We start from the raw sequence: 24,522 nt of genomic DNA, 5'->3' as shown, positions 1-24,522 counted from the left end.
TCCGTTTTGTCGTTGTAATTTTCGTCAGCGATCCTTCGAGTGGGTTTGATAAGTAATAGGCACTTTCCACAAGATGGCGCTATAATGACGCACACGAATAAAATTATTCTGACAGATCGTCATTGAAAAAATGGAAATGTACAAGACGCAAGGTAAAATTTGCGCAGTCCATTGAATATAACGTGTACGAACAGCGCAATGTCCAATATTGCGTTCTCTTGAATATGGCGAAAGTAGTCAGTTTACGTGTTGTGATAAGTGCTATCTTGTGACTTATTATGTTTGAAAATGGATAGTAACGAAAATAAATATACAAAGAAAGTGTGATAATAATGTATATATAACATATTTTATTCTTAAAATTAAGGAAGAAACGCTAGAAGATGTCTACTGACAAAATAAAAGTTGCTGTAAGGCTCCGTCCTTTTAATCGAAGAGGTAAGCAAAATCCACTAAAACGGGTTTAATATTTTCTTAGTCCCCTTGCTAGAGAACGCCGTTGTGCGTTTTGATTAAAATGTCTCAATTGCCCTAAAGTAGATGGGCTTGTTTATTGACATTGCGACATTCAGGTGCAATAAATTAACAGAATATTCACGAAATATTAACCAAACGCTTGTTTAACATTATCATGTTCCTCTCGTTATTTTATCATAATAAAAAATTGTATGGGGAATCCAAACATCCCCAAAAATGCAGAATTTGTAGGCAAGGGTAACAATAACAACAAAGAAACACGTCAAATTCGGCTTAGTCATAGTACGAAAATTATAACAAATGTCCTTTATTTAGTAAATTGTAGGTTATTCATTGACTTTTCCTAGAACATTCTTACCTGTTTCCCACTGGGCACTTATTCAAAAACATTGTACCTACCTGCCAAATACTAGGTGACCGCAAAGGCACCTGCATCGTAATGTGCAAAAATGTTCATCTTAATTTTTCAATCAGCATGACCAGGATAATATTTCCTAGATTGTTGAGAAATAGTTTTTGCATCCATCCATGATTAATGGGCATTTATCGAAAGCCGGTTATCTTATTTATTTACCGACAATATTATTTATGAGAACTTTAGGTACCTAGTATCGGCAAACAAGAAATTTATTTTTAAAAGATTTAGGCAAAAATTTTCTTATAAACTTTTTAAAATGTTACCTGAGATACTGTAATCAATAAAGCAACCTAAATGAATAATGTATTCGGTTAGACTTCCAATCCTAACTCATTAAGTCTTCAAAAACTGTCGATAAATTTAAAGTTAATAATTTGCTAGTGATTAATTTCGTAATATTCCAAAAATGTTCGCTCCAGACCAATTTCATTCTCTCAAATTTGAATGTTTTTATTGTCGTGTATTCCTAACGAAAAGACGTATACGTTAATAATTTGATAATAAATCTTTTCTCTATTATTTTGATTTATTATCAATGTGTTTTAGAATTAGAAATGGGTACCCAATCTGTCGTGGAGATGGAACAACAGCAGACCATTCTCCATCAACCGTCTACTCTGGACAAAGTGGAAAGGTAATTCAATTTTTTTAAACTATAATGTAATCATATGTAATTATAAATCAGTATAATCCTTAAAATATAAGAAATCTTTTCCGCAAGTCCATTGTCGTGTATTCCGCTTTGAATTATGTAGGTCTTATAAATGTCAACTACTCTCTCGACTCCATATTCACTAATTAAACATGAATCCCAGAGTTTTCATTCTGCTATATTAGTCGAGCTTTCCGAGAATTACTTTTTCGCAAAGCAATACGTCTGCCAAAACAAAGGCAGCAATTAAAAGCTCTGTGGTCTTTCAAAATGGTCTCGGCTTTCGTCTAAAAATGGTTGCGACCGAGATTGACGTTCGAAAAATACGACATATTTTTCCTTAAAGTGCCTGTGTCGATTGAATTGTATCTGTAATAATTAAAAAATACGCATTAGCCCTAAATAGATTAAAATTGTTCCACAATTTCAGTTCATTGGGAAAATTACTCTACAAATTGGTATTTCATAATGCATGCGAGCCCCTATAGTCCGAGACTAACTCAATTAATACTATTGTAACGTCAAGTTTAGCATATTGTGCTTATTTGCAGTATTCTGCTCGTGTTCGTTCCTTCATTGATTAAACTATTTCATCAAATTGCTCTTTTAAATTGAGCGATGGTATTCCATTTTTGTCGCTTTAACCTTTATTCGATATGAACGTACTGCCGTTGCCGTTGTATCTAAGTTATGTGTACGACAAATTGCAGATAAGGTTATAAAATCAATATCTTTTAATCATAGAGAACAACTTGAATTTTACATGTGGTTTTTTATTTGTGAACAAACTCGGAAAGATCAAATTTTTTTCTATTTTTAATGTAACAGTTTAAGGACATTTTTTTCCGGTAATTAGCCAAATAAAAAAGAATTTCAATATTTTGCTGTTACTTGGCAACATTTTATTTTATAACACTTCATCATATCGTTATGATATGATGGTCTTGCATCTCTTATTAAAGACGATTCAAGTTTTCAATTTTTTAAAGAAGAAACCGATAAATAAAATAACGGATATGCATGTATGTATATTATTTCATATAAATTGCGTTGTCTACTATGGTAATACATCGGAAAGAGAGTTACAATAAGCAGTAAAAAGACCACTGAAGTGTTAAATTATAGTTTGCTCAGTACGTTACGAAATAGTAGAAAATTATAAAAATCACTAACCGTGCAGTTCTAAAAGTGAAATTTCACGTCACACTTAAAAAATGATCTTATTTGCTATAGAATCATAAATGATCATTCGAATACACTGTTTAAATCCGTTAACAGTGTTACTCTTCTTCACGAAATATGAGTTTATTAGCTATAAAATATTAATATAAAAAAATGTTCTTCAGCAAAATCATCACATATTCGGTAGCACTATGCCATGAATAAATCTGAGTGGACTCAAATTGCAAATAATCAAAATATTTAGGTACAAAAACTAAGGACAATTTTTGAAAATTATATGTTCAAACACAAAATGCAGTGGATATAGAAAATGTTGCATTGAAAGTTTTTTTAGTCGGGCGTTTGTGATGTTTAAGAAAATTTAACTTCATTCTTTCCTATAGCTTAAAAAAAATCATATACAGAGCGTGGGAAATTCTGAAAAAGATCACGAGTATTTTCAAATTTTTTGGTATTTATTAAATTAGTATTGAAATGTCCGTAACATCTAAATAAACATAAAATTTTTTGCATTGCATTTTTTTTATTATTGTTGGCGTTAAAAATATTTTTCCAAAAAGGTCATAACATGTAAGCGTGTAAACGCTTTACAATTAACAATCTGGAAATTAGCAACTAAGTGCGATTAAAGACCAAAATAGGAAATAATAATCGATGAAAGAGTAATGTCCACAATCAACCGCCATTGAAGAAGTGAATCGATAAAACCAGTTTATGCTGTAGGTCTGGTTGAAACTCTTTTTACAGATTACCGCTGACAAACTTTAGCCAGCATTTCATTTATATTATACGTAATATTTCGCCTTTATTTTCCAAACTGCCCCATCGGGACTAAAATCGATAAATAAGGAATGTTTTCCTTTTTCCTGCTATAAACCTCAAACAAAAATTGTATTTCATTCGGCATTCCCTTTTGTTGAAGTTGGAGAATACGACCGACACATTATGAAGATTAAAGTAGCTTTCCGTGCCAAAATCTTGAAAATAATACCATTCGGTTTAGATCTAGAATGTCGGATGAGCTTTTAGTTTCCTATTAAACTGTTAATCGAGTTATGATTGTAATATATTTTTGTTTTCGTAGGAATTAATATATACAGCGCATATGCTATTAAAGGCATGAGTAAACATCATATAACAATGAAACAAGTCAATTTTAGAGAGCAATTTAAAACATAAGAGCTTCTTACTAACTAAAAATAACGATAATAATAGTTAAATTGGTCATTAAAAAAAATAGAATTCGTATCAAAGAAAACAAATGTTTAATTATTTTAACGCAAATTGCCAATGTTTTACATAGTTTTGGTTTGTTTTCCTTTTATTCAAGACGATCAAATAAAAATATCGAAAATGAAAGAAATATCATATTATCAATAAGAAGAGCTTTCACAATACATTATCGTTTTGGCACCGTTTTTGATAAATATATTTTTAATTTGTAAATCATTGACTTATTATTTTTAATATATTTTTAGAATTTTGATGCAGACCATGTGTGCATTTAAATATACGAGTCTTCACAATGACAGTTGTGCAAAGCTTTGTCTATTAATTAAACTTTGTTGATTTTCAGAAAACAACCAAAAACGTTCGCATTCGACCACTGCTTTTGTTCGGTGGATCCGGGCGATAGGAAATTTGCATCACAGGAAGTGGTGTTCGATAGTCTCGGCAGAGACATTCTGGATAATGCATTTCAGGGATATAATGCCTGCATTTTTGCATATGGACAAACAGGTAAGAACTAGATTAAACTTTCGTGAAACGGCATGAAAAACTTTATCGATTCAAGCGATTTCGGTTAAGAAAACAGAATGCGAGACCCTTATTTATTTTCCTCGTCGCGTAACAGTGTACCCAAGGGATAACTCCCTGTAAAAACAAAATTTCCAGCGGGTTTGATTGCGATCGAAAGTCGGCTTTTAGCTAGAAGCGACTCGATGCTTCGTGAAATTGTCTCGTGGATATTTATTAAAATCGATATCCGTTGTATGAAGCAAGTACAATTGTTATTTACGCCGTAATATTAAAAAAAAAACTTTCGGCTTTCGTTGTTCTGTTGATCTTGGAAAAATAAGCAACTAATTTTTTGAGCTTCATAATTTGTCTTTGTTTTGAATCAACACTCATGATACAGGGTGGGTGAAAAAAAAAACAAAGTATAGGATTATTTCAAAATGTTTCCGTGGCAGTCATCTGGAGAGATATTCTTTTGATCACACATCAAAATAAAGATTCACAAAAAAAACATAAGAATATTTTGTAAATACGACACTCATCACAATCACACTGTTATCGTACTACCGTAATTTTCTTTCATCATAAAAAGACAATCCTTAAAATTATTTTGTCTTCCAACGCTTTCTTTAGCCTAGATGAATACGAAACAATTATTGAAGCATTCCAAATTTAAAAAAACATTCAATGCAATTCTTTAAATTGAAATTTTTATAATTAATGTTTTTAAAATAAATGTCCTTTAGTGAATTTTACATTTTACCTTATGGTGTAATTTATTTATTTTATTTTTATTTATTGTAATGAAAAAATATAAGCTACCAACAAATATGATTTTATTGTTTCTCAAAATATTCGCCCTGAGGATCAATACACTTTTGCATTTGATAAAACCAATCATCAGAGCACTTTTCCCACATCGATTCGGGCGCCTCCAAAACATGCCTTTTAAACGCATCAATCGCTTCTTCTGGTGTCAAAATCGTTGCCCGCGTAATTTATTCTTAATTTATGGGAATAAAAAGAAGTCAGTAGGTGCTAAATTAGAACTATATGGTGGTATGGCTCATGAAATCAACGTTTTCAATGCTCAAAAAGTTTTTTGTTTTCACTGATCGGTGAGAGCATTGTAGTCGTGGAGAGTGATTCTTCTTCGGCGGTAGGTTTTTCTCATTCCTTCGAAGAGTTTCGGCAAGCAAATGGTTGTATCCCATTCAGAATTAACAGTTGACACGTGGCTAGTTTTCCTGAAAAAACAGGCTACCATTTGTTTCGAGGTGCTTCGCGCACGAACTTTTGTGGGCTTTGTCTCTTTCTGAAAGACCATATACATAGATCCATGATTCATAGATGTGTTTGGAAGCATCGCGATCGTATTTTTTTAGCATTTCCTTCGACCAATCAACACGATCGTTTTTTTGAGCTAATGTTAAATTGTCTGGAATCCAACGCTAACAAATTTTTTTAGCTGACAAATGTGCATGCAAAATTGTATGTATGCTGGTCCCACTAATGCCCAAAGATATCTCAATCTCATGGTAAGTGACATGACGATCCCGCAAAATCAGTTTCCACACTGCATCAATGTTTTCTTGTAAGGGGCGTAAGTTGCAATAAAACAACGATGGATTATTCGATTGACATGAATTTTATTTATCCGAAAGATAATCTGGTGGCATTACATTTTAAATATGATTTCTGGCATATGACCGCCACGGCTGGCGCGGATGTAGTCCAATCTGGACGTCCAATTTTCGATGACTTTTTCCAACATTTGTGGCCGTATATCGGCAATAACACGGCGAATGTTGTCTTCCAAATGGTCAAGCGTTTGTGGCTTATCCGCATAGACCAATGACTTTGCATAGCCAGACAGAAAGTAGTCTAGCGGTGTTAAATCACAAGATCTTAGAGGCCAATTCACAGGTCCAAAACGTGAAATTAGGCGGTCACCAAACGTGTCTTTCAATAAATCGATTGTGGCGCGAGCTGTGTGACATGTTGCGCCGTCTTGTGAAACCACATCTCCTGGACATCATGGTTATTCAATTCAGGAAGGAAAGAGTTAGGAATCATAGCTCTATACCGATCACCACTGACTGTAACGTTCTGGCCATCATCGTTTTTGAAGAAGTACGGACCAATGATTCCACCAGCACTAAAGCGCACCAAACAGTCAGTTTTTCTAGATGTAACGGTGTTTCGACATACACTTGAGGATTGTTGACGTAGCCATTCAACTAGAAGTGCGCTTCATCGCTAAACAAAATTCGCTTATGAAAATCGGGAACAACGGCAATCTCGTTTTGGGCCCATTCGACGAATCTACGCCTTACTTGATGATCGTTTGGCTTCAATTCTTGCACGAGTTGGATTTTGTAAGCACGTAAACCAAGATCCTTGAGCAAAATCTTCCATAAAGTGGATGGACACAGATCCAATTCCTGTGCTCGATGGCGGATGGACTCATTCGGGTCTTCCTCAATGTTACGCTCTACAGCAGCAATAGCTTCTTCTGTACGCACCGTACGGCGTCTCTGGAGATGCGAGTTATCAATAAGAGTAAACGTGGTGCGAAAACGTTCCATGGTTAATCGAATTAACTGCTCTGATGGACGATTTTGTCGACGATAAAATGGACGTAGTGCGCGATACGTATTCCGCACAGAACCATTATTTTCGAAATAAAATTGCACTATTTGCAAGCGTTGTTCTGAGAATAAATCACTTGACAGCTGTTAAATCGGTCGCCATCTTAAACAGTAATGCCAACTTAAAGTTCTATACATCGAAAAAAAACACCCATTACAACCACCGACGTTGGACGACCTTCACGAAATTCATCCTTAAGAAAACTACGACTACGACTCAAGATGGTGCTTTAACTTCAAAAGTCGAATTAAGTTCATCGATGTATTGTTGTTGAGTTAGTCCGCGTCTAAAGTTGTAAAAAATATTGCACGAAAATGCTCCCGATTAAGTTCCACTTTTAACCGTCACAATTTTTTTAATTTATCACATAAAACACAAACAACACTCAGTCGCCAAAACCTAACTGAGTAAACCTAATCTCAAAATGTCAAACTTCCCTATAAAAACGTTAGACGCCAGATGGCAGGACTTGTTTAAGAAAATCCCGAAATATAAAAAGCAGTCCTCGTATCACGACGAAACATCAAGCTATTCTGTTCAATTCTATTCTTCATACAGATGCGAAGCAGTTTTTTTTTTATTCAAATTTAATTAAGTAATTAATAATTTAATCTAAATTAAATTGAACCATTGAGTCCACTAAAGAACTAAAAAAAATCATTTTGTTAGAGATTTTCAAAAAAGAAAACATCGCTTAAAAAATTGAGTTAAAGCAAACTATTGGTTTCTAATTATAAAACAACTACGATTCGGTGGCGAGCTGGAAACACGAGATAACGAGACACGGGTTCGATTTTTAACACCGGAATGCAATTCGGAGCCTCCGGAACTAAAGTGAGGGGGAAATAGACAATTGCCAATTCGGGGAGAGATCAAAATTCCGACGACCAATGTGCGGTATATCGACCCTCCTCCGATAAAATCGCTTTAAAGGGGTTTTGTTCCACGCTAAAATATTTTTAAAATTTGACGGGGAAATATTGATTCGTTCTAGCAGTTACTTGATAATTGACCGACAATTTCAATTTTCGTTTCCTTAAGTTGTCTTTACGTTAATGTACTCGATACGACGATACTGTTTTTAAAATTTCTTTTTATTGAGTATTCTATCTCACTATCTATGGAAACATTGTAGATAAGTTTATTACTTTATTTTTAGGTGCACAGTATTATAATAAAAAAGAGATCTCACAATTAATCAAATATCGGAAAAGTGTACCTACAATTTTTGAACACCCTCTATGATATACAAGGAACAATGTGGTATTTTTCCAACGACCAATGTGCGGTATATCGACCCTCCTCCGATAAAATCGCTTTAAATTGGTTTTGTTTCACGCTAAAATATTTTTAAAATTTAACGGGGGAAGGGGAGCCGTGTTCGGTCCGTGAAAACAACGTTGCGGCTGTTTTCACTTTGTTATTGATTATTTGCACTAGTTGCGTGCGGAATATTATGTTGGGCGCACCCTCTACGTTCTTATCTTAATTACTTTGAGTTCCACACGTTTTTTTTCTAATTAGGCCGAGTTTTGTTTACGTTGCTTTGACTTTTAGCAGGGGGAGTTTTAAGTTTTTACCACGGAGAACGTTGTTTCGTTTTCATGCTCAAACAAGTTTTGGCCGTTTTTTTGGGGCTCGAATTTTATGAAAAACTCAAAGGCTCAAAATAAAGTTTGGCCGCTAGATGGCCTTTGTAAAAATGTAATATTACTTTAGGTAACTTTTTTTTTTATTTAAAAAAATTAGTTAAATTTGAAAAGCACGTTCGAAAAAAAATTTTTTTAACCAAGCTGTTTCGTTTACGAATCAATGATTTACTGACTCATGAAAAATTTCTTTGTAAGACATCCTGTATATTTCTACATATTTCCTAAATTTCCTTTTCAAATTTATGGCACGCGTTATATTTACCGTAAGAGTTATGGAAATATTTAGGTTCTATAGCCCCGAATTAATACATTTGACGTTTTGTGGGATTCACTAAAGTAATTCTCACAGAACAAAATGACAAATGTCAATAACTAAAGAACTACCAGGAAGGGCTCTACTTGTTGATGGACAATTAAAAGAAAAAAGAAACAAAAAACAAAAACAGGTGTACTTATACACGCATATATATTTTAAAAATGCTTAAAAATTACTTTTTTGTTGTATATTAACAAAATATATTTTGTCTAGGAAAGAAAAAATAACACTAATTTATTAAAATTACTAATAGAAAATACAGTATAAATACATATATAAAAAAATAAAATTTCGCATTTTATTAACTTTCGTGTGGTTTATATATTCCATATAATATATTCGATTCAAAGGCAAATTTTCTATAAAAACGCCCTCAAAAATTGGGTTGCAGATAGCCAATTTTCTTTCGAATGGAAAGTGTGTTCCTATAACACAACAATCTGTACAGATAACTCTCGCAGTGTCGAAAAAAAAAACTTATTCTCAAAGGGAATTATTTTTGTATACAATTTTTTGAATATTTGACACTAATTAATTTTACCTATTCAAAAACAGTATACGATGTATATAAAAATATCGTCGCCTCGATATCTGTAACATACTACAATTTTATCACATTCCCTTTTTGTTCGAAATCTTAACTGAGCCCTTTCCGACAGTATTATTGGAGCAAAGATCTTGATTAATTCCAAGTCACGAAAGGTTATATGGCTTCGTTGAATAGTCGTTTCGATAAAAATATATTTGTACCCACAGCCTTATATGTATAGTGCGTTTGAAATTGAGATAGAGTAATAAATTAATGACGAATGACCATTCCGTGGACTTACGACCCTTTACGCATTTATCGTTAGTTTTGGTTAATATCTCTTAGCTTTGATTCAGTAATCGAAATTGTGAATAAATGCTTGTATATGTTACGGGATTTGTGGAAAATCGGACATTGCTTACAGAGCCCCTCCAATGTAAACAATGTCCAATGGAGAAGATCAAAGTGAGCAATATTTTGCATATAACCATACTAACCAAAATTGTTCAATATACAGTGTTCGGATATTGCTAACATTTCCAGAATGCCCTTAACACATATAACGAAAAAATTGAATGTTGCCGACGAATTTCCTTCCCCTTTGGCGTCCTTTATACCGGACAGAACGTTATCGACTATTGCCGCATTTTATAGTTTACGCTCTCTTTCAACGATATACACAAAATTGAGTTGTTTGGCGCATCGCCATGTTGTTTGTTTTAGTTGACAGGGGAAATATGAAACGGTTTTCACATCCTCATCGTTTTATTTTCGAGTTACTTCAGTCGAGCAACTCGAACAGTGACAGGTTAATAATGGATAGGGCATTGACTGTTAAATATTTCCCATTCGATCCCATGGAAAATGGATTTGGATAGGATAAATAATTTTTGTTGTTCTTCTACTATTGACTGGGAAAGTTTTCCTATTTTTCTAACCTGTAACTGTTCATCTGACGACGAGAACTAACTCTGTGACCATCTTTTCGGTGATCGTCCCTGTTGTCTTCCTTTGGGTCTTTCATTTTTGCATATCTTTGATAACCTGAAGTTGTTCATACGTTCTGCGTGTTCATTCCTTGTGCTCTCATTAGTTTGTCCGCCTCTTAGCGTAATTCCCAATATGGACGATAATACCTTTATTTTTATCGATCTCATTCTCTGTTTTGTTCTTCGTGTTTCGCTGGTTGGAGTGCTGTTTTATATATTTTTATCTTGTTTTTTTTTTATTCATATATTTGTTTTGCCTTAGGCAGTCAGACATTCTGATCGTTTTGTTTGACTGTTTTTTACTTCCGTGCGTGCTTCGTCATCTACTTACTCTCTCAAATTTGCATCTAATACGCTCTCGAGATATCACCCAGGATTTTGTTTTGTTAGCTAAAAAGCTGAAAAGTGTGTAAAATTCTTTGTAGGTTGTCTTCACTGTTTATTCCTAACATAATATAATGGACACAATAACCATTTCTTAAAACTAACATATTTATCCAAACCGTCTGGATAATAAAAATTTCATTGCATCCAGATCATCGGTTGGTGGGCGTTGCAACTAACCAATAAATCACAATTACGCTTTGCTAAATTTTTAATCACTAAAACCAATACGTTTTTTAAGGGTCTGGTAAGTCGTACACCATGATGGGTTCGCAAGACAGTAAGGGCATTATTCCGCGACTGTGTGACGCACTTTTCGGCCTAATAGCTGAAAGGCAAAGTTCCGAATTATCTTACAAAGTCGAAGTCAGTTACATGGAGATTTATAACGAAAGGGTACACGACCTATTGGACCCCCAACCAAATAAACAGTCGCTAAAGGTGAGAGAACACAACGTACTAGGTCCGTACGTCGACGGTTTGTCTCAGCTTGCGGTCACATCGTTCCAGGTATAGAACAATAATAGCAGATTATAATAGCCGTAACGATCGGTAATTATTTTAGGATATAGACAATTTAATGGCCGAAGGTAATAAATCTAGAACAGTCGCTGCGACAAACATGAATAGCGAATCATCACGATCTCACGCTGTGTTTTCTGTTATTTTAACCCAGACGTTAATTGATATCAAAAGTGGTGTGTCTGGAGAGAAAGTTAGTCGAATGTCTCTAGTCGATTTAGCTGGATCGGAACGAGCCGTAAAAACTGGTGCTGTTGGTGAAAGGCTCAAAGAAGGTTCTAATATAAATAAATCACTAACGACGCTTGGTTTGGTCATATCAAAATTAGCGGACCAATCGTCTGGGAAACAAAAAGATAAATTCGTGCCATACAGAGACTCGGTGTTAACGTGGCTATTGAAAGATAATTTAGGAGGTAACAGTAAGACTGTGATGGTGGCTACAATATCACCTGCCGCTGACAATTACGAGGAAACACTGTCGACTCTGCGATACGCAGACAGAGCGAAGAGAATCGTTAACCATGCGGTGGTTAACGAAGATCCCAACGCTCGAATTATAAGGGAACTGAGGGCCGAATTGGAAGCTTTGAAGGAAATGTTAAAACATGCGACCGGATCACCGGTCGGTGATACCCAAAGGGTCGACATTCATCAGAAATTAAGCGAAAGTGAGAAATTGTACAAAGAACACACGCAGACGTGGGAGGAAAAGTTAATTAAAACCGAAAGAATTCAAAATGAAAGGCAGCAAGCGTTAGAAAAGATGGGCATCAGTATTCAAGACTCGGGTATCAAAGTCGAGAAAAATAAGTACTACTTGGTTAATCTAAATGCGGATCCTTATCTAAACGAGTTACTAGTCTACTATTTAAAAGACCGCACCGTAGTTGGCCAGAGAACTCCCGGATCCAATATGGAACCTGATATACAATTGTCCGGTCTCGGTATTCAACCAGAACATTGCATTATTACTATAGAAGAAAATGGTTTGTTCCTGGAACCTCTAACTAACGCTAGATCGTGTGTAAATGGTTCCCAAGTTAGTCAAAAGACTCCTCTGAGGCACGGCGATAGGATAGTATGGGGCAACCATCACTATTTTAGAGTAAACTGCCCTAGGTCCACTTGTAAGTATAATTTCGAATCACTTATTAATTTTGTTACACAGGTTGTATACTTTTATTTGTGTCTCGGTTAGCCTTGCAGTTCTCAAGTTACGGTTTTCGAAAATTTGCCCTTCTAGGATCCCGAAAAATCTGCGCAACTCACCCATTACTCTTTACAAATTCTCTGGATTCCTTAGTTCCAGTTTCAGTTGGGCTCTGAAGGGACCAACAAGATGATTTGTAAATAGTATTACAGCAGCCTGTGGAAGTTTCCTTGAAAAAAACTCACTTTTTTTAATTTTCAATTATAAAATTAAAGTAATGCCTTTCCATGAGATAGCCTGTATATTATTTAATTGTTAAATTCGATTTTGTTCAATTATTGCCTTATCAAGTTTCGATAAATTTCTTAGTTTTTGCACCCCGGAAAATTATTGAAAACTACACTGTAAAAATTCGTCGAATTTTAAATTTTACAGGAAATCTATGTTGAATGGTTATGTTTTGTCTTTCAGAGCAGTAAATGTATATAGAAATGTTTTTAATTAATTAAAAAAAATGCTTGAATTAAAGTAATAACTTTCTAGCAACTAAATTAATTTAAAAACTTTATTTTACTCCTAATCCCGTGTCAGTGTATAAAATGTTTTGGCTTATAATTAAAATGATCGGTTTATTTTTGTGGCAGAAAGTAACTCACTTTGTATTTTTTATTTAAACTGTTTTAACGCGGACTATGTATTTGAAGGTCAAAAATGTTGTAAAGGCGTAATTTTAAGTACGACAATCATGGGTTTTGGAAATGCTATAAAAGGCAACTTTTGTTGTTTTTTTTTAAAACAGAAATAAATCGATAACAATAAAAATTCCACGTATTCGTACACAGATAAAAGTAGACATCCTGTTTTGGGCTTACTATGGAATTCCCAGTAGAAGTAGTACTCCTCAGACACTAGTAGACCCAACTTTTAAGCTCCTACTTAGTGCCGTGTATTTAATTGTAGCTGCTACATCAGAACCCCAAACTCCAGCACAAAGTATTGATTATAATTTTGCACGAGATGAATTAATGTCAAATGAACTTAGCAATGATCCAATACAAGTTGCTATAGCTAGGCTTGAAAAGCAACACGAAGAGGATAAGCAAGGTATATCGGTGTTTTATCTATTTCTAACCATGTGTCGCACACAGGTTTCCCTATGTTGGATAAGTGTTTGTTTGGTAGATTTCAAAGTAGAAAAAAAATCATTTTAGTGGCGCTTGAAAAACAACGAATGGAATACGAACGGCAATTCCAGCAGCTCAGGAATATGGTATCTCCATCGACGCCATATTCTCCTTATTCGTATGACCCGTTGAGGATAGGAATGGGAAAAACTACACCGTGTACTCCGACGACTCAGATGAGAGTCGAAAAATGGGCTCAAGAGAGAGATGAAATGTTTCGCAGGAGTATTTGTCAATTAAAAGAGGATATTTTGCGAGCCAACTCGCTGGTACAAGAAGCGAATTTTTTGGCTGAGGAAATGAGGAGGCAAACAAAATTTAGCGTCACATTGCAAATCCCACCGGCCAATCTAAGTCCCAATCGGCGGGTAACAAATATAAACTCAGTAGGTTAAGCTTTTTTTTTTTATTTTTTGTTTATTGCTTTCAGAAAGGGGCATTCGTTAGTGAACCTGCAATACTAGTAAAAAGGGGAAACTCTAGTCAAGTGTGGTCAATGGAAAAATTAGAAAACAAAATTATTGACATGAGGGAACTGTTTGAGGAACAGAAAAATAGAGATGATTTTGGATCGGTACATTTATCTAAATGAATTTGACTTTAAGGTACTAAATCTTGCGTCATGTTGTAGGATTTGGAGGAGGTCAAAAGTCCTGATCCGTTCTTTGAGTCTCAAGAAAATCACAATCTCATTGGAGTCGCTAATATATTTCTGGAAGCCCTTTTCCATGATGTCACCCTGGACTACCATACACCCATTATCAGTCAGCAAGGAGAAGTAGCTGGCAGGCTTCAAGTATGTGATATATTTTAACCATGTTGCTTAATTTTGGTTTTGATTGTATTGAACGTTTTTTTTTTTATATACGTAAGTGATAAATTGACACTACTACATTTTTAGGTTGAATTGACTAGGGTTGCTGGTACGTTCCCACAGGATCGTATATGTGAAGCAGCTTCAGACAATTCATCTGATTGCGGACATGACGATGAAGAGTCGGGTAGCACTACTGTGACCTGCAGAGTTCATATAAAGCAAGCAACAGGATTACCATTATCTCTTTCGCATTTCGTATTTTGTCAGTACACGTTTTGGAACCAAGAACTTATAGTTGTTCCAGATAAAAATGTTGGAGAAAATGCTTCCAAACATTCTACGACCGTTAGATTTGACGACTGCAGAGACTTTACAGTTACACTTTCTGAAGAATTTATTGAACATTGTGCGGGTACGGGTACACCTTTTAATATAATATATTTTAGTAATAGTTTTCCTTACTCACTGCAGAGGGAGCTTTATCTATAGAAGTATGGGGTAATAGGAGTGCGGGATTCTCGAAATACAAACCGGGGTGGGAAGTGGAACAACAGCTGGCTACCGCTAGGTCATTGTTGGACCGATGGTCTGAACTCACCAGGAAGATTGAGCTGTGGGTGGAGATACAAGAGCTTAATGATCTTGGAGAATATGGTCCTGTTGAGGTGATGATGAAAAATGACATGCTTACCGGAGGTGTATACCAATTAAGACAGGGTCAACAAAGACGTATTCAAGTTAGGGTAAAACCGGTTCAGAATTCCGGTACATTACCGATCATATGCCAGCAGATCATAAAAATCGAAGTGGGCGGCGTAATGGTCAGGAATAGATTACAGAAACCCCTTGATTCTTATCAAGAGGAAGATTTGACCAGTTTGAGAGAGAAATGGAACGACGCTCTACAAAAACGGAAACTGTATCTCCATTCGCAACTTCAAAATCTTTCGGAAAAAGCTGACAAAACAGAGCAGGAAGTGGAAAGGGAAAAAAGCCTTATGGAACAACTGGTCAATTTAACGGAGGAAACCAACGCAGTGTACGTTCCCCAACCGGGAACGGGCATCCCTGGTGCTCCTGCGATGTGGAGTCCTCCGCCAGGCATGGAACCCCATATCCCCGTGCTTTTTCTGGATCTAAATGGTATGTGCTGCCTATGATTTCATATGATATGATTTGATTTTCCTGTCCCAACTTAATAGAAACTGGTTATTATATATACTATATAATATTCTGTTCATAAAATTAACAAGATTATTAAAGAGCTAAAAGTGAAAAAATTGATCAAAATTGTTCAGATTTATGCAAAGATAAAGAAAGGTTTTCTTTTGTTAAAAATTTTGATTTATATATATAATAGATGCCTACAAAAAAATTAACAACAAAATTTTAAGTAGGGAATTACATTTTGAATAATTATGATATATTATAAAGGGTTGTTTTTGTACTGGGCGTGTATTGGTTCAAAATTCGAGTTTCTCTGTCTTTTTTAAAACGTCTTCTATCTCTCGAGAAAAGATTTACCATCAAAGGAACTGTGCGCCGACCGCAATGGTTTTAGGTAGTCTAAAATAAACAATCTTGAGATTCAAAATAAATAAGAACTAAATAAAAGTTCAGATTTTCACGAAATTATATATCTCGAAAATGACCATAAGCGCCTTAATTAATGTTGTTGTGAGAATTTAAGTTCAGTAAAGGAGAGTTATTTAAATCTAATTGATCATTAATTTGAATGTCTCATTTTGTTTATCTCCATAGCATCCAATAAATTTAATTTTCTACTTTTTGTGGCTGTATGTAAAATATCAAAATTGTCGTCAAAAATGTGTTTTTCTGTGTTTAAGTGTGTAGCATAATTAGAATCTAGGCTGTTGTTTTTAAACGTTCTTTTATGTTCGTTAATGCATTTCTGGAAGGATCTACCTGTTTGTCCAATATATAAAAAATAAAAAAAAATATTAAAAAAAAATTATATTGACAAATAGCTAGATCCTTCAAGACACGCATTAACGAAAATAAAAGAGCGTTTAAAAATAATAGTCTAGGTTCTAATTATGCTACACACTTAAACACAGAAAAACACATTTTTGACGACAATTTTGATATTTTACATACAGCCATAAAAACTAGAAAATTAAATTTATTGGAAGCCATGGAGATTAACAAAATGAGACATTCAAATTAACGATCAATTGGATTTAAATACCTCTCCTTTATTGAACTTAAATTCTCACAACATTAATTAAGGTTTTATGGTCATTTTTCGTTATATATAGTACCAGGTAGTTTGTAAATATTACATTTGATAAATAGACGGTGTTGTCGAAACAATTGTCATGTCAATGACATGGATTTTCATTAAGTAAAAGTCACCTCAGTTCAAAGCTTGAGATTGATTTCGCCGAATAATACGATTTCCCCTGTACATGATCTAAAAGCTTGCAAGTTCAGAATTTCATATTGTCTCTTTCAAATGAAAAATCCTATGATTTTTTATTTTTAAACAACCCGCTTCCTTTAGCTGATGATTTATCTACTCATCCATCGGGAGAAGAAGTGACGGTAACGGGTGTTAACTCGATCCTACCAAAAGAGGATGGACGACCATTTTATAGTTTACATATCGTGCAACACTATGAAAAAGATGTTTGCGCTATCGTTAGTTGGGATTCGTCGATTCATGACAGTCAATACCTTAATAAAGTTACAGAACGTACGTAAATTTTGAATTGGTCTGAATGCATGTGCTCATTTTAGTAATACGATTTTCAGCGAACGAACGAGTTTATATGATCCTTAGGGTGACAGTAAGGTTGTCGCATCCCGCGCCGATGGATTTAGTATTAAGAAAGCGCTTGTCTATAAATATTTATAAAAGGCAAAGCATCGCTGATCGAATCAAAAATCAAATCAAATCAAAAATAGTTAGAAGTGATCTCATTACATCTTGTGGTGTTACTTATTTAGTCGTTTCAAATGTTCCTAAAGCTAGTGAAGAATTAGAGGATAGAGAGAGTCTTGCTCAGTTAGCCGCTTCTGGAGAAGACTCATCTTTATGCGACGGAGAGACTTACATTGGTTAGTTGCTTTTATACAGGCTGTTTCAGAAAAGACGCTGATTCTTAAGTGAAGTTCAGATCAACCTATATCCTCAACCATTTTTAACTTTTGACGTATACAGGGCATCTTATGGGAAAGATAAAAAGATTCACACTCATAATCTGCTGTTTATAATTAGCATCTTATTTGGAACCACCCTGGTTATAGTTGAAATGAAGTTTGGGTGCTAAAAAAAATCCTTTATATTCTAGAAAAGTACACAAGAGGTGTAAGCGCGGTGGAAAGTATTTTAACATTGGATAGATTAAGGCAAAGTGTAGCCGTAAAAGAGTTACTGCAAGCTAAAGGCCAGCCGCTGATGAGGAAGACAGTCAGTGTTCCGAATTTCTCACAGGTAAAACTAATTAGTGAAAAAATATTTTACCTTTTTTCCTTCTCACACTTCTGCAATTAATTAGCGGAATAGCGCAAATAGTAGACAATTGTAATGCATATTCACTTTTCTTATCGCTGCACAGACTTTGGAAACCAAGGGGGTATGTTTTTCATCCATCTCATCAATTCCAGCAGCCCGCTCTTGTATGCTTAACGGAAATATGTGGTTTAATCATTTTACAGGGGGTATTTCAAAAGTAAATCTAAATAAAAGTTGATAGTTTCATATCAATTTTAAACTTTAATGTACATATACGTACTCTTTTTTGGAACAAGGGCATTATTTTTTCTCCAGCAATTTTCTTTGAAATGCCCTATATATTATTTATTGGCAATGCCAAATATAATTATTTGCAGCTAATGAGATTCGACACAATGAGCACTGAATCGCTGCACATGTCCAGATCTGAAAGTGTTTCGGAGTTAAATAGTGAGTTGCACAGTTTAACTTCTCTGAGACCCAGAAGTAGTTCTGGAAAAGAAATGGATTCCACTCCTCCCAAGACGTACGGCGGTCTCGGTATGTATCTCAATAAATTATTGCGGATTTTTCTGTGTAAACTCATTAACGGCCATCGAATGGGATTTTATTTTGTATTTTCTCTTGATTTTTGAAATTTAGCATATGGAAAAATAACGCCACTAACATTGGATTTTGTTTTTGCAACCACACAAGGCTCCATTCTTTCAGGTAAAATGGAGGCTTGCTTTTATTTTAAGATTGCTAAAATAGGTGGATAAACTAAAAGGGAAATATGAATATGATGCTTGAATCAATTGACTGGTTTTGAGCATTTGATGCATCCTATTTGGTGCAACTCAAAACAGTGTTGTAGCTCGTAGGAAAGAGTGTAGATGAAATAACGAACGCATGGTTTGACTTTATCATTTGCCATTTTAGTTTTAATCAAAGTCCTTATATATTGTGAAATTGTACAAATACGAAAATCGAAGCACTTGTAAAATATAGCACTACCGCATGTCGTGACTAACGCAAAAATGATCTTTTTTCATCCTCCTTCCAAGAAGCTTGCAACGTTTTCAAAAATTGTAAATATATAAGGCTTTTGGTTTTAGCTTTAACCAAAACTAAAATAACTAGGAACATACTTTTTGGGTAATGAGACTGTGAGTCGAAATGATGTCGCAGAGAATATGTTTATTGTAATGAAGTCACAGAGACAACTTTGAACAGTCGTGTAATGTGAGCCAACAGTCTATTAAGTGGAATTATTGTAATTAAACAAAAAGTTGGCATCATTACAATTCTGTTCCAAGCAAAATTTCTGACAAATTGAACTGAAAGATCGTAAGCATCGTGGGAGCATGTGTAGTTGTTCATTAGGCTGGTTCGTCTCTAAATTTTCGCCTCGAACCAAATTTATCCGATATGAGACCAATTGGCAATTCACCTTGCATGAGTGTTGACTGTTAGAAGGAAAGATGTGTCTCTTTGACTTTAAAATGATCACTGTATCATTTTGAAAGTGTACAAGTCCAAAATGATGTAGATAGGATGTTCAATTGCACGTTTGAGGTTACGAACCAACAACAATTTATTTTTTTTAATATTTCAGCCCGCCCCACATTCTTAAATCTGAACTTAAATTTGAATTCCCTAAGAATGCAACAGCCAACCAGCAGTACCAAACGTACGTTATTTATGTGGACAAAAGAAAGCATTTACACGTTTAGCCCTTTTTAATTTTGGTTGCTCTTCACACACTGGAATGGCTATTTAATTTTTATTAGTTCTGTTTAGTTGTATCCTATCTACTATTTTTCTTATAGCTTTTGTCGGGAGATTTTTAAGGGTGAAATGACAAAAAGTTCGCTGTACCGCGTGATAATGCAAAAATGCAAAAATAGATTTCAAATTTACGCTAATTGCCGGGGGTGTTTACGAATGTAACTCAATTAATATTACACAGCTATTATTTCAGAGGAAAATATATTGTTCTTGCATTTTCACCCTTTAAAACCGATTCCCTTACCCAAGCCCCATCCATAGGTAATTTTCGTGTTTACCTTTAGTTTTGTATGTCTACTTTTGATACTTTGATACCTTATATGACTTATTGAAATTGATTTTTATATTTATATTTATATGTGCAGGGTGTTATAAAAACGGAAGACAATCCCTAAATCATATATTCTTTTGGCATTCACTTTGAAAATTTGGTTTTTAAAATACAAGGTTAATATTTTTAAAATGTATATTTATTATAATTTATATTAATTAGATTTTTTGTTTTTACTTTACCTGATAGTTTTCACAGATGTATGTGGTACCTTTTAATTGATCTTGTTTTAAGTTTATTTAAAGAAGCTTCTAATCAAGATTTTAGAAGAGACACAAAAGTTCAACATACCTTCAGCCAACCACAAAACGCAGATAGTTCAAGAAAAAATATGGGTTAAAGGTTAACACACACCCCTTTTCAAGTTTTTTTTCGTCAAAATCATAGATAAGTGTGTCATATGCATCAATTTCCAAAAAAAGACTCAAAAACACTGGAGATAGATATCATTTTAAAAAAGTTTATGTTGACACCGCGTATATTGAGAACAAAGCGCTCAAGTGGAAGTTGATTGACCAAGGTTTTTCTTTCACCCTGTATACACTATGTCCATAAATCAACCCTCGAATGCAAAATGAAAAAAATTATTGTTTTAAAAAATTACTATGTTTCATTATCTCTGCTATAAGAAAGGCACCAATCTAATTTCTCATTCATTATCTGTGGAGTCGTATATGTTGTTCCAACCCTTTGTATTTGAGGTTCAGCATTGACTGTACGTTTAACGTTTTTATCTGAAATTAATAGTTGTTTTATTATCGTCATACAATATAAATATTTTTCAAATTTAATTTTTTTGCAATTTTCGAACCCTCATAACAAATCACATTCAAATAAAATTTTCCACGGAAAGGAGCAAGTTTCCCAAAAAGGGACAACCATTTTCGCAACGGGAGTTGCTTTTTGGATCGTAAATTCTGCGGAACGTCCGTTAATTTACATACAACAATATTGCAGTGTTTCCTGGAATCACATCTCCAGCGAATACGAAATTGGGGTTGCGAATGACCACACTTCATGAAGAACCCATTAAAATGTTGCCAAGGAAACATTCATTCGACTTTTTAACCGACGACACAATAGAGGAACAAACTGAAGACGGAATAAATGACAAGACCAGTTTCCATGTAAGAACGCAGATCTAGCTTCGCATGTCACGATCAGACGAGATTTTTTTTTTTTATTTTCAGAATAATTATAGGGGAAAAAATTCTAAAAGGGCGTTATTACCCACGTCTCGGACTTTAGACTCCTTAACTGAGTTAGCACCAAGAACCGGTACTCCTTCTACAAGTTCTAGCGGTTACGGTTCACAGGCGGTGTCCATTACAAATCTTTCAAGTGATGATTCCGTGTCATTAAAAAGTATTAGCGTAGACGAAACCCCGGACTTTGAGTGTCGTCCTTTTGAAACGGAAACTTGCATAAATGTACGTTAAACGATTTAAAAGACTTAACGCTGTTTGATGCATCCTATTTTAGAGAATCCCTTTGTTAGAAGAAAGGGCGGAAGATTTAGTAGCTAACGAAAGTTCTGAAGATATAATGAATAGTTCAAACAGCGATTCGACTCAACATCACGATAATGACAATTCAACGAAAGTCCAATCGTCGCCCGTTAGGGTAGTGCGTAGGAAGAAACATGCAACCAAAAATATGCCCCAAAGGGCGTCTTTTCCTCAAGTCCGGATAAATAAAATTCAATCGTTTGAAAAAATTAATAACGTTATCTCCCATCACGAGGATGACTCCATGGCCAGTTCCACTGATAAACTAGAAGGTCGTTAGATAATCGATAATTTAATAACTTTAACTATTCTGGTATTGCGTTTATAGATGAACACGAAAACCACTATGGCTCCAAAGCGGACCTATCGAAAATACCAGATATACCCGTCCCTGATTGGGTTGTGTTAGGAGAGAGTGTATCCATTAGACCATATAATTTCACAGGGGTTGTTGCTTATATTGGGGAAACTGAATTTGCTGCGGGCACTTGGATCGGTGTGGAATTGGATGCACCGAAAGGTAAATTGTTTTCCTCGTTAATCTTAAAGGGGATATTTTAACAGATTTATCTCAGGGAAAAACGACGGCAGTGTACAAGGGGTGCGTTATTTCGCTTGTAAACCAAAATATGGCATGTTTGTCAGGGCAGACAAACTGAATTTAGATAGAAGAGGCCGCGCAATGCGCATGGATAAAGAAGCCCTGGCTAACAACAAATGCACATTAAATAGAGGTTGGTATATATAGTGAAAATAATTTTCCAAAAATAGGCGGAGTAGTAAGAATTTAAATTAAAAAAAGGAATGATAAAATATTTTTTTTTAGACTCATTACCAAAGTCGAAATCGAGAGGGAGTGGATTAAACAGTATTGGTATGAGAGTGAGCTCAAAAGCTAAGTAGATCAAATCAGCAGCTACTTGGGCACCTGAACTACCCCTCCAGTAATTCCACCCTATATTTATTATTGCCATTTTGCCGTTTATTGTACGTGACACATTCAATACATATTGTCCCGTCCATGCAATGGCATATCGTTAATTGTACTTGCCATTTTGTAGTTCCAAAACGCACTTAAGTTTGGCTGCACCCAAAGCTCTATGGGATATAAAAATATACATTAAAGTGGTAAAATGATAAGAATTAGCAAAATGCACATTTCAATCAGTTACCTATTTTATAATTTTCAATTCCTGTCATGCGAAAATTATCTCTTTTATCGCTTTGTCCAACGAGATTAACTGCAATATTATGTATGTTCAGCCACACATCTACCTCCGCTTTTGGAAAAAACACAAAATACCAGTGACATTTATTACTAAACAAGGAACCTTATTTGGAAAATGTCAAAGAAAAAAATACTTAAACCACTGTCTATGTTGTGTTTGTTTCCCGTCTTGGTTTATTTATTTTAAGCATTTATTTCTGTGATATGGTTGTTAGTTTACACAGGAGTCAAATAATGCTAAACTATATGGAAATAGTTTAGCAAAATTTTGAAGGCAAACTACTGAATCAACAAAAATATTTTATCTCTTTAACTTAAAATATTTTAGAGTAATACTTCCTAGGGAGAGTAGAAGACGAGAAGTATTTAAAAATTATCTGAGTGTCTAGAATGTAGAATTTAATAGTTCCATATATTTTACTATATATTTTTTTCGCCAAATCAGTGTTAGAAAGCATTTGATTCAGTCAATACTTAGTATTTGTCTGTCAAAAGTGTTTTAAGGGCTTTTTTAAGTGCGAATGAAATAAAAGAAGCAGTTGCTCACTTTTATTTTTTTGACGATATATGTTGGCTGTTCTGAATTATTATATATAAAATAAAAAAAATTTCAATGTCGTTGAACATTCCATGTTAAATCGAATTAAATAAAGAGCGCAATATTTTCTAGTCCTGTATCATTTTATACATTATTGCTCAGTGACGTATTAATTCACAAAAAAGGCTAAGGTTTGGTAGTCCAAATTGATATAGGTCATACGACTTCGATCATTAAAAAAATTAAACTAAACCTCTCGCCTGTCCATTCTAAACAAATCTGTCCACATTAATACATTAGTATAATAATTACCATAAAATCTATAATCGATCAATGAAATCCGTTAATTTGTACAAAAAATAAACAAATATTTCCCGCTATTTAAAACAAACATCGCGTTTTATATTCCAAGTGTATTATAGACAAACAAGCTTATTAGTTAATCAACGTCGGTGTCGTAATTTGAACAAATGTGTATTAGACTTGGCAAATATTTTTAAAATAACGTTAGCAATAATGAGTAGAACAATTCATTTAGAAGATGGCCTTTATTACGCAAAGAAATATTTTCGTGTATTAATTAAATTATAAAATTTTCGCCATACCTACGACATTAAAGAGGGATACCTCTGGTGTTCATGTTTTTTGTTACATTTTAACTACTAACAGGAAGGAAACATAGGGGTATCCTGTCTTTAATTAGGATATAGCTGCCTTCCGCACCAACATCGTTAAAATCAAAAGTCCCTATTTTGAATCATCTCTATCAACCTGTACATTAAAACAATGTAAATAAAACAATTTTATTAATATTTTTGTCTCTAATTCAATTTTAACGCTTACTGTTTGTTTGTGGGTTTTGTTGTGTTATTTTTTTTTATTGTAGGTTGGCTCCAGTTGTAATATTGCAAATATGAATATTTTATATATTGTGTATATTTTTGTTGTTTATTATTAAATTATTTAACACTTTAGTCTTTAAAACTGTTTTAGTGTCTGTGG

General features: G+C 34.3%; 1 protein-coding gene across 3 annotated transcripts; it reads left to right on the top strand.

Annotated features, from left to right (window-relative positions):
* Window positions 1–176: 176 nt before the first annotated feature.
* On the top strand, window positions 177–24,494 carry LOC132695857 (kinesin-like protein KIF13A). Of its 3 annotated transcripts, XM_060660395.1 has the most exons (23): window positions 177–438; window positions 1,442–1,529; window positions 4,306–4,469; window positions 11,233–11,501; window positions 11,557–12,643; window positions 13,627–13,770; window positions 13,878–14,218; window positions 14,281–14,424; window positions 14,482–14,646; window positions 14,752–15,079; window positions 15,139–15,810; window positions 17,192–17,383; window positions 17,443–17,748; window positions 17,982–18,124; window positions 18,249–18,266; window positions 18,523–18,685; window positions 19,743–19,817; window positions 21,204–21,373; window positions 21,437–21,676; window positions 21,729–22,026; window positions 22,083–22,274; window positions 22,330–22,488; window positions 22,581–24,494. In XM_060660395.1, exons 1-23 carry the CDS (start codon window positions 384–386, stop codon window positions 22,655–22,657), a joined length of 5,490 nt encoding a protein of 1,829 aa, XP_060516378.1. In that variant the 5' UTR covers window positions 177–383; the 3' UTR covers window positions 22,658–24,494. The 3 variants fall into 3 exon arrangements, with proteins under 3 accessions (XP_060516378.1, XP_060516380.1, XP_060516381.1); XM_060660397.1 differs by lacking the exon at window positions 18,249–18,266; XM_060660398.1 differs by lacking the exon at window positions 19,743–19,817.
* Window positions 24,495–24,522: the final 28 nt, after the last annotated feature.

This window comes from Cylas formicarius, unplaced genomic scaffold, assembly GCF_029955315.1.
Source record: "Cylas formicarius isolate icCylForm1 unplaced genomic scaffold, icCylForm1.1 PGA_scaffold_12__32_contigs__length_19106922, whole genome shotgun sequence".
Taxonomy (NCBI): Eukaryota; Metazoa; Arthropoda; class Insecta; order Coleoptera; family Brentidae; genus Cylas; species Cylas formicarius.
Note: the sequence above shows the minus strand (reverse complement) of the source record. Positions and strands in the feature narration are given on the sequence as shown.